We start from the raw sequence: 14,327 nt of genomic DNA, 5'->3' as shown, positions 1-14,327 counted from the left end.
GATAGATGTAGTGGCCCATTTTAAGACAGATCACTCCTAGCTTTGTTTTGTGCCTCTCTAGTAGCAACACTGAAGCTAAGAAGGAGCTTGGGCTGCTGATGAGGCCGCCCAAACCAAAAGCACCCAGAAGTTGCAGGGCTCCTGGTTACTTCTAAAACATCATCTCCATTTCAGCCTAAGTACTCCAATAAACAAGCAGGCCATCTTGCTCCTGTGTTCCAATTGCAGTGGCCTGGGTGAGACAATGCACTGTGATGCTTGATATCACTGTATTCATATTAAATCAGTGACTCAGCAGACTTAATTTAAACAGCAAGTGGGTTCATCTAAGTAAATTTGGTGTCTCTTACATGCCATTACTGCTAACAAAATCATCCATTTCTGAGGAACGCAAATTCATTTCACCACCAAATATGGAATACATAGCTTGTGGGAAGTTTCAGTGGATGTTGACTAAATAATTTTGTGTTCTATTTAGTGAACCACAGATCTATGGCCTGACACTAACAGATTAATTCTGGAATCATAAAAACTCGCACTGAATTAAATCAGGGACAGTAAATCCATTTTAAGGCTTTTCACTCTTTGGAGAATTCTTTGGGTCATGAACTACAGCATAAAAATCATTCAAATCATTTACAAAACCCATTCAGATTTTCCCAAGTTGTCTGTTGCTTAACAGGCCTAAAAAAAAAAAAAAAGAATTCCTTTGTAAGAAAGCATTGCTATTAAATATTCACCCAATAACAGTTTTGTGAGATTGGTCTCTTCATGGATTTGGAGTCAAAAGACCTGGATTCAAATTCCAGCTATCACTCACTAGCTGTGTAAACTTGGACAAGCCTTAGAATCCACTTTCCTTTAAAGTCCAGGTACCAAATTAAAGCAGCTTTTTTTGGGTCCTCTTACTGTTGGTGCTCTCTCCCTCCTCAAATATATTTTAGGCTTTACTTAACTGTTTACAGTCTGTATTCCTTAGCACAAGGAAGCCCCTTGTGGACAGAGACCAATTTTCATTTTTGTCTTGTAACCACATAGCGTGGTTCTTTGCACAGAGTAGGCACTTAAATGCTTGTTGAATTAAACTGAATGAAAGTCAGTTGGCCTTTATGGACCTCAGTTTCTTCCTCAGTAAAACTGGGGTTGGGAAAATGGCAGGGTTAGATTATTTGGTGCTCTAAGGTCCCTTTCAGTTCTAAATCCTATGATCCATCTTGGGATGTTTCAAAATGAAAGGATTTTTTTGGTTTGTCCGGGGTTTCTTTTGGGACAAGGGAAATGGAAAAGAAAATGGGAAACTAGTTTAAAGAATGAAAATTAATTGAGATGCAAAGAAATGTTTTTATTGCAAGCACAGTGAGCAGAGGAAGGTATCTCCTCACACAGAGTGGCTGAGCGGTCTGCCAGTAACTAAGTCACTTTTCCAACCCTTCATTGGTTTTAAAGCATATGATTTTGCTTATTGCTATCAGGTGTACATCATTTCTGCCATATGGGACATTTTCTTGGGAATATACAAGTAATATTCCATGTAGCCTGAAAGATCTTCAATAGTTACATCATCCACATAGGCCCTAGCTTGCTCAGAACAAGAGCGGGGCGAGCCAGATGGAGTTCTGGTATGGAAAGACTGCGAGTAGTCCTCGAAGGTGGATCTTCGTTCTGGTGCCAAGGGAGGAACATTCTGCAAGCCTGAGAAGGAGTACACTTCCATGTCTTGCCACCTCTTACATTGGCACTCCTTGCCTACACATGCACATGGCTTGCCCAGGTTTAGCTTGGACACTGATTGAAAGTCAGAGAGATCACTGGCCTTGAGACTTGCTTGGGAGGCCAGGGCAACATCAGGGGAATCTTCTTCTGTTTTGCCTTCCGATGCACCATCAGGAACTGTAGCCCCCAAGGGCTCCTTCACAGCTCGTGTGTGATTAGCCTCACTAAGAGAAGAAATAGAGCATTCCCTTGCACTGAACTCATTAGCGGGTAGAATCCCTAGGAGGCTATTGCTGTCAGGACAGTCAGTTTGGCTTTTGTGTCTGAGCTGACTGGTGGAAGACGCAGCCTTTGTACTGCAGTGTATAAACTTTGGGGGATGAAGGACTGGAGACTTGGAACGCCGGCGACGCTGGGTTCTCACTACTCCTCGTGAAGCCTTTCTTGTAGAACTGGAGAAAGCACAGAAGATAATATTTAAATGAAATACAAAAATCAGGAGTTAATAACTTCCTACACTATTTTTTTTGCCATACTTAACTAGGAGGTAAACAACATAATGTGATCTTTACTAAAATACAGTTAAGTGTACAAAATCTAGATTCAATATGAATACACATATTATCACTAAAGAATAACTGCAACTGTTGTTGCTTTAAACAGATTTTTAACTACCTTTTCATTTCTATGGAAAAAGTTTCAACACTCCTGGAGGAAAATATACTATTATCCCTTAGGTTTAATGAACTTAGCTTTGACTAAAAGGAAATTTGCAAAAAAAAATATTCTTACCTGTGCCAACTGTCTTTAGATGCACATACAGTTTTAGGTTTGGTCTCATCTGTAGCTGTCCTAACTGATGCTCTGGCACTTGCTCCTTCTCCAACAGAAAGAGAAGCTATGGATCTAGAAGAGGAAGATAAAGATTATGGTCACTACAGACATCTCTAAATGAGTTTTCAAGTGTTTCTGACAGTCTGACCTCTTTTCTCATGCCATTTAAAGTGGTCTGCCATCAGAAATCTCTAGCCATCTAAGTAACATATAGATACTGGCATAGTCCCTTACATGGAGCCTTAGGAAACTTTTCTCTCTACTACTTGTCACAGTAAGTTTTCAGTTAACATAGGAATAAGACTAGATTCCCCAATGGAGTAATTCGTGTGGCATAATTTTTATGAAGCTTGTATAGCTGGTTAAAATGACAATCTAATTCCTCTGACAAGTAGTCAGCTCTACCCTGCTCACCCTCCCTTAAAACCTCTACCTTATCAAACAACTTTTTAATGTTTTCAGTTTATACTTACCAAAGTATCATTCTGAAGAAATTCTTGCCCCAATCCCCGACAAAAGGCAGGTTCCCAAAGGCCCTCCATTTTTAAAGTCATAAATCAAAGTATTAAATCCTAAGTATAACCAGCACTGGACTATTAATAGGCTTTTAGATTGTTTATCTGGGGCAGATCATTCTTTAAGTGGGGGGAGAATATAATTATCTGATCTTCAGAATCAAGCTTCTTAAAGACTTAATCCAACTTGGATTATGGACTAGTTCCAAATCTCCAACTTTCATTAAAAAACAAAAACTTCTTCCTAATTAAAATTATTATTATAATAATACTTTAAAAAATAATTGAAATTATTCTTCCTAATAACAGAATATGAAAAATGTGCATGTTAATCTCACCATAGAACTCACGGCTAAATCTTATCTGTTTAAGAAAGATCGAAAGATATGTTTTAAAATGATAATGATGGTAATGGATCTATGATCTTATCCGTGAATACTCTTTTTTTTTTTTTAAAGCAATTGGGGTTAAGTAACTTGCTCAAGGTTATCCGGCCAGTTATTTCTGGGTGTGGTGCTTAGTGTCTGAGCCCGGGATTTGATCTCCAGGTCTCAACACTGGAACTGAGCCACCTGGCCGCCCCTAGAATACTCTTTTTAATAGGGTATACTGCAACAGATAGGAGGTCTGATCACTGGACTGGAGGTCTTACCCTAGGTCTTAAGGACCATGGGAGTTCAGTGCAACTCAGATTGTCCATTTGCTATTCCTCATTCTCAATAAATGACAAGTCAGGCTTTTTTCCCCCCCAAGCATAAAAAATGTTTTTATGCTGTATCTTGCTCACAAGTCATCCTTGGCACTATGTTATAGATTATTTATGTATAGTGTAAGTTGCTCCATAGCCTTTAGTATCATCTGAAATCTTGATTTCTTTGGATAATGTGATATACCATGATATGAACTAAGAGAGCACCAGAAGACCCAGTGTTAAAAAGATAAGACTTTTGTTTCTGGGAGAAGTTTGGGAATGCTAAAAGTACAGTACAAACACTCAAATGCAACTTAATGTACTCTTTCCCCTATTCAATTCTGAGTCTAGTTCATCATCCATCTGTAATGTCTATCCAAGATTTAGGTACTGATGGACAAACTCAATGGGCTAGCCATCTCACTACATATAGTCTAGATCAGTTGGTGTCAAACTCAAAGAGAAACAGATTCTTGTGAGTTGCGTATTAACCTGGAAAACCACGAATTAAAACTAGGTTGTATTGTATTTTAATTTATTTTGTCAAACATTTCCCAATTACATTTCAATCCCATTCAGGATTTCCTAGGGAATTTGGGCAGTAAGTATGACACTTCTGATTTATATGTGTGTGTGTGTGTATGTATGTTCTTCCTATGGGTATTGTTAGTCCAAGCCCTTTAGTGACTTTAGAATTCATTTAGAGATATCTGTGATATTCTTAAGACTCGATAAAATCAGCACAATGTCCACAAATAGGGGTCATCTGAAAAAACACCATCTATAGACTCCCTCTTCCATTTATGATGTATATAGTCTATGATTTCCTATTTGTTCCGTGTTTTATATTATAATGGAGAACCGACCAAAATTATCTTTGCTGTTAGCAAGATATCTTATATGATCCTAACATGTATACCTTATTGCAGAAAAGTCTTTAAGGAAGCGTTCTGATCTATCAAATCAAATAGTTTTTAGAAATAAACAATGAGACACAAAGGGATCTTCTATTTGCCAAAGTTTTTCAGTCAACTGTGTGACTATAAGAAGGTGTAAAATATCATTGGTTAAAGCCAGCTTGTTATTGATCTCCAATTTTCATCAAGGATACCCTCAATACACGTGTAGACTATTCTCAAAGTTTTTATAGAGCTGACAAGCTAGGCATATGGGTTGGCAATCATCATACTCTCAACTGCTTTTTTTTGGTCATAATGGTAGCTATGATTTTTCCCCTAATCATATATCTTCCCTTCTGTTCAGCTATCTTGAGACTCAATCTCTCCTTACCCTCAAAATTATATTGAATCCAACACAGATTTCCTCAATTTACACTGTGTCTGCTCCAATGCACAAGGTTTTCCTTAATGCCATTTCAACATTCTCATTTAGCGAATTAGAGGCTGAGATGCTGAGTCCAAATTGGTGGGGTTCCACTATCATAGACACAGAAAATCACTTATGGTGGAAATGCTGACAGATCTGCCCCATTTTTTACCTGCTGTCTTCCTTTAAATTTCATTTTTAAATACCCAGGGATGGTCTTCCTTGACTGGATCTCAGGCTAAGCTCTCTGAAAATTTTTCTCTAGAACTTCATGCCATTTAATGAAATGTTACTGTTCAAATTCTTACTGACCTTTTTCTTATGGTTTTGTAAATGAAGTTACATTCTAAACTACTGTTTCTTCTGACTGTCATCTGTCTCTGCCTGGTGTGGAGATAAAGTGTTTGCTGGCTGAGGAGATTTCTTTTTGCAAACTTCCATAAGAAATGGTGATAATCTGTCAATCACTTTTCCTAGTTCTAGTCCCATTCTTTAATGTCAATAAATCATTTGACTAGGTCACACAACTGCATATCTTTATCTCATCTTTATTATTTATTCAAATTTGATATTGATTTTAATCTTTGTTCTAATAAACTGATGTTGACTACAGAGAGACACTGAATTCTGAAATGACTTCCCTAGTGGTATCTAATTACTTCCTATCCTAAGATATGGAATTTTATTTTATTTTATTTCTTGGGATCTTCTGTTCTCTCCAACTTTCTCTTTAAAAGAAATATGTATATTTAAATATAAATATGTAGGTATAAAGGTTTCTGAGGAGGATACAAGTATCCTGTCTTTCTTAAAAATGAACCATATTTTCCCAAGTATTTCTCAACATCCTTTCCATATATAACTTTGCATTAAAATCATTAGCTTGGAGGATATTAATGGGTTCTGCATAGAATTTCTCAATTTCCTCAGCTTATGTTGGAGCACAGGCAGCAATTACCTTCACAATGGTCTTTTTATTACACTCATCACGAGTAAAGGCATAAGCTAAAACCAACTTCTTTATCTGCCTCTCCAAAAAAACCCTCCAAGCCTCCTTTCCATTTAGCTTTAACTTCTTTTTTTTTTCTAAAGCAATTGGGGTTAAGTAACTTGTTCAAGGTTACTCGGCCAGTTATTTTGTGTGGGTGTTAAGTAGCTGAGGCTGGAACCGATCTTGGGTCTCCCAACTCCAGGGCTGGTGCTCTTACTCACTGTCACCTGGCCGCCCCAGCTCTAACTTCTTTATATCTTCTAGTTTCATTCATAATGAGAATTTCAATGTTCAAATAGTCCAATTCTTCCAGTAACATGCTGATTCATTAGTTTTATATCAGAATCTCATATTTATATCAGTATCTCATACTTTAACAACTGTTAAAGTAATGATTAGACTGTCTAAAAACTGTACTTTTCATAAGATACTAGCCCAGATAAAATGGATTACAATTATAAATTAAAACAATCTGTTAGAAACGGATCACATAATTTAAACATTTCTTAGGTTTATATGGGTCACCTAGCACTTGCTAATGAATTAATCCCACAGATAATTCTTTATAATGGCTCACACCTTTGTGTAGTCCTTTAGAGCTTACAAAACACTTTCCTCTTAACAATCTTGTGAAGAGGGTAGGTACAAGTATTATCAACCTTTAAGATGAAGAAACTGAAGCTTAAAGAGATTTGTTTAAATTAGTTGTTACAACTATCCAGCAGAATTGGAATTTAAACTTTCGTCTTCTGAACCCATGCTCTTTCCACAGTACTATAATGCCTCAGTTTCTAAACCAATAATAACAAAAGAGGCTGGGAACTGCTGATGAATTGCTAGTATTCTCACTCTGCTTAGTCATAGCAATGACTCATCCTTTGTACTATTTAACATTCTCTTTCATATGCTCTCCTTTCTTCCTTTCCTACAAACCTATAAATAATGTACATTTTTGATCATATAATATATAATTACTTTATCAGTCTTTTTAAGGAGTTCAAATGAATTGTTGGCAGTGGGGGAGGGCGAATGAAAGTCACAAAAGAAAAATTTTGTTTTTTAAAGCACTATATAAAATGACTTCCTACATATAAGAACATTGCATTGCCCTTTCATTATGATAGCTCAATGGGAAAAAAAAAAATCACAGTGGAATTACTAATTTAAGAATTAAGGGAAAATGACATATACTTGTTAGGTTTTGTTTCATGAAGACCTAAGGATTTCAGAATACGAATTTTCTTGTGTGGGCTCAAATTCTTTCTGCTTTTAGATTTCATCAGTCCAAATTGCAGGCTGTTGCCACATGACTAACTTACTACCTTCAGACAAGCTTAGCTTAAATACCAAAAGCGAGTATAAAGATGGTCAGTCATTTTACAGATTTGATAATGACCCAAGTATAGTCTCTAAATTAGTTAATAAACTGCCTGGTTCCCCAATATTGTTTATAACCATAGAAACAGATACTTATATAGGTTCACATTCTGAGATCTTTCTATCCACATTCTGATTTTCACTTTTCTATATAAGAATACATTTAGGAACACTTTTTGTGAATGTCGAATTTTGAAAATATCTATTTCTTTGCTAAAATCAAATCATGGTTTGGGAACAAGGAAAAAGAAGTACTGTTCCTCTCATTTCTCTCTGCTACTAACAAAATACCAAAATAGTAGTAAAACAATCAACCTAAGAAAGGTTTTTATTGGGGATATCACGGAAGGGAAAAATGAGTACTTCTGGAGCAAACATCTGTCATGAAATCCTCTTACTAGGCTAGGGTAATGACCAAACCACAAGCAGCACTGACAGTAAATTTCATATCAACACATACCTGTTGCTGGGTGCTCTTGTTTTACACTTCCAAGTAGGAAGTCTCAAAATCAAAAGGAAAATCCTAATTACTAATAAAAATTTGGGATTTCCCACCTTATTTGGGGGAGGAATGAGGTTACATATGACATACTGAAAAGGTCAAGATATTAAGATTCAGTGAGCAGCTGGCCTGCAGGTGCACTAATTACTCTGACCAAAGGGTCCAAGATTATTGATCTCAGTGACAGAACCCTACTGAATAGGTTTCCATAGTGATCAGCTCAGCAATCAAGGTCCATGAAATCTACAGTCTTTAAAGATTTCTATTGAGCCAATTCAGTTTTAGTGAAAGATCCTATAATTCCTTTGAGACATTCAGGTTAAATTCATCTCAGAACTTGCTGCAATTTTAGCTAATAATTTCCAACTAAAAAAAAACCCCATAGCAAAAATAAAGCAATTCATAGTGAAAGACAACCAAAACACTCAACTCTGAAGTGTTTTAAGGAATAGTATGCTACCTTTCAGATTTAATGTGAGCAAAAAGACAAGGACAGAGAGACTTTTGATAGGTGAAATTTTGCTTGCAGACTTTGATTAGATGCTGAATTATGAGAATGTGAATTAATTTCTAAATGATTTGAGATATTACACGGAGGATGGAAAGATCTCTAAGAAAATGTGTCATTTAAATATAATCAATGAAAAATTCCCAAATATCTTATTACATATTTACCCTGCTGCATCCACTCTTAGCTTCTTGAAAGCAGTCTGCAGACTCTCTTCTTCTCCATCCTTGGCTTCAGATTTCATTGTGGAAGTTGCTTCACTGTTATGGCTGTTATCTGTTAATGCTAAAAATAAAATTTAAAAATTAATTTAAAAAAGGACACTGACTCTATAAGAATATTTCCATATTAACTGGCATTTCAGGGGGGGATTCTAATATGAAGAAAAGTATTTTTGAAAGAGAATTCACAGTAAAATATTGTGAGATAGGAGGAGGGAATCAAAAGTGAAATATTTAAAATAGAAAATATGCATTTAAAAAAACTAAAATCAATTTTGATGCCAATATCCTGGCAGCTGGGCTTGAAGAAATAATTATCCCAATATTCTTGCTTTTTACTAACAGAGGGAAAAAAACTACCTTCCTCTTTTTGAAACGGTCTAGGTAGTCTACAAATACACTAATCTTTTCATAAAAAATGAACTGTATATAGGTGAGAAAAGGGGGAGACTGGACTGAAAGCTAGAACACTTGGATTCTAAGAAATGCTACTGAGTTTCCTGATGGTCTAACACTTAACCCCAGTTTAATATCACCCTATGACACATATACTTACTATTCTCCTCCTGAAGTACCCACTTAAGTACTTCCTAACCTACACATTAATGTTAAAAAAAAATGTGCTTCAGAGTATAAGGTATCATTAAGCCAAGATTAAAGCAGGTAGAGTTAGAAAAATAGTTCCTTGATTATTGATGTATTCCATATAGTACCTAGATGACTGATACCTGGTCTTCCATACCATATATAAGAAACTTCTTGATTTCAACATACAAAATGTCCCACTTTTGAGTAGTAAAAAATATGAAAAATATTAAAAAAATCACTTAATAAGGGTTCAATCTACATTATATATTTGTAAGTTAATTCTGTATAACAGAATTTGTAAGTGAAATTCTGTATAACAAAATAGGCAAACTAATATCTACTTCCAAAGAATAAGAATATAACTAAAAGACACAAACAGGATATTCTAGAAAAAATAATTCTCTTTATCTATCTCTTCATACTGTTCCCTTCTTCATTCTCATGCCTTTCCCTACTAATCCACTAACTTCCTTCTTGTATCTTCTAATTTCACATCTGCACATTTTTCAGTTTGATGTTATTATGAAGCTTCCAAAGACTAGAGGTGTCATATAAAGAAATGGAATCAGAGAATGATTGTTTTCATTTAATTGTTGAGAAAAAGAATCAGATGATAGCACTGTAAAACAAATTCCATGGATGCTACTGAAGTTGCTCAAGAAAGGACAGTATTGCTTTATATTTACTTTTAAAATGTCAATTCACACTGGCATTTCAGACAGTGAAAATATGCTCAGAGAACTCAGCCTGTTTTCATCCCAACTTCCTAACAGAGATTTAAATATACTCTCCATTGACCCTGAATCACACCCAAGTTTACAAACACTGACACACCCCTCTCATCCTACTCTACTAAGTACCTAACCTGCCCTTTAAATTCCAGATCTACAGCAGAATAGCCCAAATGCATAAATTAACTATCTTGGTTTAAAGCTTTTCTTGAGGGTAGGGACATCTACTACAATGGTATTCTCCACAGCAGTGGTGTCAAACTCAAATAGAAATGAGGACCACTCATGGGCCACATACTGATTTTGAAAAGCACATATTAACATTATCTCTATTGTATTTTTAATTTATTTTGTTAAATATTTCCCAATTACACTTTAATCTATCTCAATCCCAAGTGGGAGTATTGGAGGCCCTGTGTTTTCACACCTCAGATCCACAGCAGCTAGAAGTTATATGCAGATTATAGATGTTCATAAAAATACAAAAACAAAAACCTATCAATTTTTCTTAACTCCAAATTCAGGATCTTTCCACTATATTATAATGCAGTGATCTGTGTAGAACATTAGCCAGTAGGGTCACACACAAAAAATAAATGAAAGACTGTGTTCTTGGTCTCTAGAAACTTCTAATTTAACACTATGCAAAATAAAATTCCACAGATTTCCTTCACTTCCTTCCCAGCTCTTAAACTCTGCGCCATAAATAGTGATAAAACTTCTGATTCATACCCCAAACTAGGAATGGTGCTGAACTACTGGCTCTACACATGCAAGCTGATTGTTTTAAAAAGCATCCTTTTAAATAGCTTTTTCAAGAGTTGACAGAATTAAATTTCTATTCTAACAAAATAGCTCCCATTCATCACAAGAACTTAAAATGAATACAACTATTTTCCAATGTCCAGTATTTTCCTCATAACTGTTTCTTTTTTTAGCTCAAAGTCGTTGACCTTTACCCTATGGGGTTAATCCCCCTTAACTCTAGCGCCTTCCCTCTAAGCTTATCTCTAATTTATCCTGTATACTGCTTGTTTGTACATAGTTGTCTACATGCTATCTCTTCCACTGGACTGTGAGCTCCTTGAGGGTAGGCATGGTCTTTAGACTGTGTTCATCTCCCCACCATTTAGCACAATGCCTGGTATAAAGTAGACACTAAAAAAAAGCTTACTGACTGATGACAGATCAAAGTAAGTCATAGCTGTAAAGGCTTTTTTCGATAGTATGGTATTCTTTGTTCCTCAAGAGCTCTACATGTTAACTTTAGGGACAAAGATGGGATTAATTTGTAGTACGGGTTGCTTCAAACTCCCGGAAATTTGCAACTAAATTCCCTAGAAACAAAATTTGACAATATTGTTGCTATTTTTAAAAGCACAGACATTACTTTAAATTGAGCAGTTCCATGAGAATCCGAAGTTAATTCAGTCCCGTGTCAATTCAACATCTCCCTCACTCCATCATCTTTCCAGAATCACACGATTTGGATCTGGAAGATCCCTGGTAATCATCTATCCTCTAATCCAACTTTTTCATTTTACAGATGAGGAAATCGAGGTATGAAGAGGTTAAGTGGCAAGTCCTAAGTCTAGCAGAAGTGGAATTCAAGCCCAGCTTCTCTGACTCAAAATCCCATCCTTTTTCCACTACACTAACAGTGCCATCTAGACTGTGATGAGTCCAAGAGTCTTCAAGTACCTCCGTCCCCTTATTTCCTCTACTTTTAAGGGGCGCTGATACTTTGGCACTCTCACTCTACTCCCTTAACCTTTCTGACTAACAACAAACAAGCAGTGAATCTACCAGCACCTGGGCCTTGTTAAAGACAAATTTGGATACTTTTCCAGAACCTGTGAGACGTGGAGCGACCGTAAAGCCATCCCACAAACTTCACCCAGGAGCACAAAGTGGGAGCGAACAGCGCTTAAAGACAAAATGCCGTATTTTTCAGCTCGGAAAGAAGTCAAAACTCCCGGTTATTTGCAACAGGTTCGGGGCTGAGGGGCTGGAGGAGGGCGGCACATCCCGTTCCCGAAGCCGCTGCCCAGGGTCCAAAAGCACACAGGGCCCCGCGGCGCCCCTGCTGCGGCTGCACCGTCCCCGCTCCAGGAGCCTGAGAGCCGGGGTCCGGCAAGGACTAGGGACGGCTCGGAGAGCAGTGAAGGAGAAGGCCGGGAGCGGCCGAGAGAAAGGGCGGGAAGGGGCAAAGGGCAGCCGCCGCCAAGGGGAAGCTGGCAGCAGACCGAGGCGGCAGAGAGGGGCGGGACGGGGGCAGAGCCCGGGTCTGAGGAGCCGCGGGCGGGAAAGGGGGCCGACGGCGAAAGCGCCGGGGCCGGGAGAGCGGAGGGCCGAGACGGTGTCCCCGGCTCCCGGCCAAACAGAACGGCCGAGCGCGGTCGAAGGGCCGCCCAGGAAGCGCGGGGAAGCAAACGAGAAGACGACAGCCCGGTCGGCCGGAGGGCCAGGCCCGGCCCGGGGACCGCCCCAGGGCACGGTGGGACAGGGCCAGACAGTGACCCCCTGGACCCTGCCCAGTCAGACACTCACCTCCGGGCGACACAGGCGGTTGCCCGACCCAGTCCAGTGCGCTCCACTCTTCTCCCCGACCCAGGGCCCGGAGAGATCCGGATCCTGAGCCGTGTGAGGGGCGCCCAGCGCCACTGTACTCTCCCACTGCGCTTGCGTCGCAGGGACCGAAGCCCCGCCTCCGCTCCTGCTCGTCCCACCCTCGTGACTCGGCAGCGCGCGGACGGCTGGGGGGAGGGGGGACCGGGGGAAATCACAGGCCAACGCGCAAGCGCATTTCAGAAGCACGTGCAGATGACATAACTTCCTGTTATTCTTTCTCTTTCCCCCTCCCCCTTCATCTCTTCTAGTTTTCTCTCGCTTCTCCACGCCTTTTTTTTTTTTTTAACCTTTAGCGGGGTGGACTTGAAGACTTGTCTTTCTCTTACTTCTTCCCCACCAAGAGAAGGCAGTTAGCGTTCCTTCCTTCTCCTTCACCTTCCTCCCCACCCCAACTTCTTCTCTTGTAGTCTCCATGGCGACCAGGCTGGGACTGAGTGCCTCTACCTGGGGTCACTATGGCAACAAGACTCTAACTTGTCCATCATCGGGACCGGGGGGCGGGACAGTGAGGAGGCTGTGTTTCTATGGAAACGGAGGTTGGAACTGAATCCCCGGAGGAGGTCGCCATGGAGACGTTCTGAGCCATGCCCACCAAGAAGACCAGGATAAGGCCCTATAGTGCCAGCGGGGAAAGGAAAGGAAGAGACTGGCTGCTTTGAAACTAAACGAAGAGGAATGGGAATGGAAAATCTATAGAAATATGAGTTGTTATTCAAGCTTTCCTTTACCACTTTACAATTCATAAAGCCTCAACAATTCTATGAGGTAAGTCATGCAAGTATTCTTATTCCCATTTTATGGATCATAAGATATTTAGAGCTGGAAGATACCTTAGAGATCGTAAAGTCTAACCCCTCCTCCTTCCCCCCCCCTCCAATTTACAGATATGGAAACTGAACTTGGAAAAGAGATGTGGATAGTCCAAGGTCAAGATGATAATACTAAAAATAAATGCTAACCCATTGCTTTGCAGTTTCAAACACTTTCTTCACCAGCTCTTTGGGAATGAATGTAAGTTATCTACATTTTACAAATGAAAGAACTGAGGTAGGGGCAAAAACAACTGCCTATAATCTTTCAGCTAGTGAATGACAGAGCTACTGTACTGTCTACCTTTCTCCCAACTGTACAACACGGCCCCATTTCTTGAAAATTGTCTGGTCATGCCAAACTCAGTGCTTGTAACTTGTGGCCATGAAGCTGGCTGAGATGCTGTCTTTTGAATTATGATCCTGGGTTTCGCCCTTCAGGGGATAGTTTGGTAGGGTGTATAGAACATAGATCTGGAAATAAGGAGTCCTGGTTTTAGTTCTACTAATTAGAAGCTATGTGACCTTGGGCAAGTCATATCACTTCATTGCATTTGACTTTTCTCATTTGGTAAATGGAAATAGAAATCCCTGACCTGATGACTTCACAGGGGGATTTATAAGGTTCAAATGAAATAGTGGACACAAAAGCACTCTGCATTGCACTATATGAATATGAACTATTGTCACAGTTTGTAAAATATATATGTATATATGCATGTAATACATATTTATTGTGTATGCATATGTATGTGTGTATATATAATGAAACTTAGACCTTCAAGAGAACATAAGATCATAGATTTAGAATCATAAGGGACCCTAATGGGCAACTAAGCCAACTCCTTCATTTTATAGACCCCAGGGTCTCACACCTAATGAATGGAAAA

The 14,327-nt window shown here is 38.8% G+C and overlaps 1 protein-coding gene and 1 long non-coding RNA gene across 3 annotated transcripts in view; one reads left to right on the top strand and one right to left on the bottom strand.

Annotated features, from left to right (window-relative positions):
* Window positions 1–1,321: 1,321 nt before the first annotated feature.
* OSER1 (oxidative stress responsive serine rich 1) lies at window positions 1,322–12,714 on the bottom strand. Its single transcript, XM_069072322.1, has 4 exons — window positions 12,548–12,714; window positions 8,625–8,742; window positions 2,506–2,619; window positions 1,322–2,165 (listed from the first exon to the last, which is right to left on the bottom strand). Exons 2-4 carry the CDS (start codon window positions 8,699–8,701, stop codon window positions 1,469–1,471), a joined length of 888 nt encoding a protein of 295 aa, XP_068928423.1. The 5' UTR covers window positions 8,702–8,742; window positions 12,548–12,714; the 3' UTR covers window positions 1,322–1,468.
* Window positions 12,715–12,817: 103 nt separating this feature from the next.
* The window catches only part of LOC138149360 (uncharacterized), a 28,974-nt gene continuing 27,464 nt past the window's right edge, over window positions 12,818–14,327 (top strand). The window contains exons 1-2 of one of the 2 annotated variants that reach the window (XR_011165294.1): window positions 12,818–13,393; window positions 13,513–13,639. This is a non-coding gene — a long non-coding RNA (uncharacterized lncRNA). The remainder of the gene's footprint in view (window positions 13,394–13,512; window positions 13,640–14,327) is intronic. The other variant, XR_011165295.1, reaches the window with a different exon arrangement.

The sequence above is a fragment of the Petaurus breviceps genome, unplaced genomic scaffold (genome assembly GCF_028583685.1).
Source record: "Petaurus breviceps papuanus isolate PSGF00001 unplaced genomic scaffold, PetGlider_PUasm1.0 90847, whole genome shotgun sequence".
NCBI lineage: Eukaryota > Metazoa > Chordata > Mammalia > Diprotodontia > Petauridae > Petaurus > Petaurus breviceps.
The sequence above is the reverse complement of the archived record's forward strand: the minus strand, read 5'-3'. Positions and strand labels throughout refer to the sequence as shown.

Coding starts and splice junctions, on each gene's coding strand:
- OSER1 (XM_069072322.1), bottom strand. CDS start 8,701: ATGAAATCTGAAGCCAAGGATGGAGAAGAAGAGAGTCTGCAGACTGCT. Junction 2,620..8,624: donor CTAAGAGTGGATGCAGCAGG/GTAAATATGTAA, acceptor TTCCTCTTCTAG/ATCCATAGCTTCTCTTTCTG. Junction 2,166..2,505: donor TCTAAAGACAGTTGGCACAG/GTAAGAATATTT, acceptor TGCTTTCTCCAG/TTCTACAAGAAAGGCTTCAC.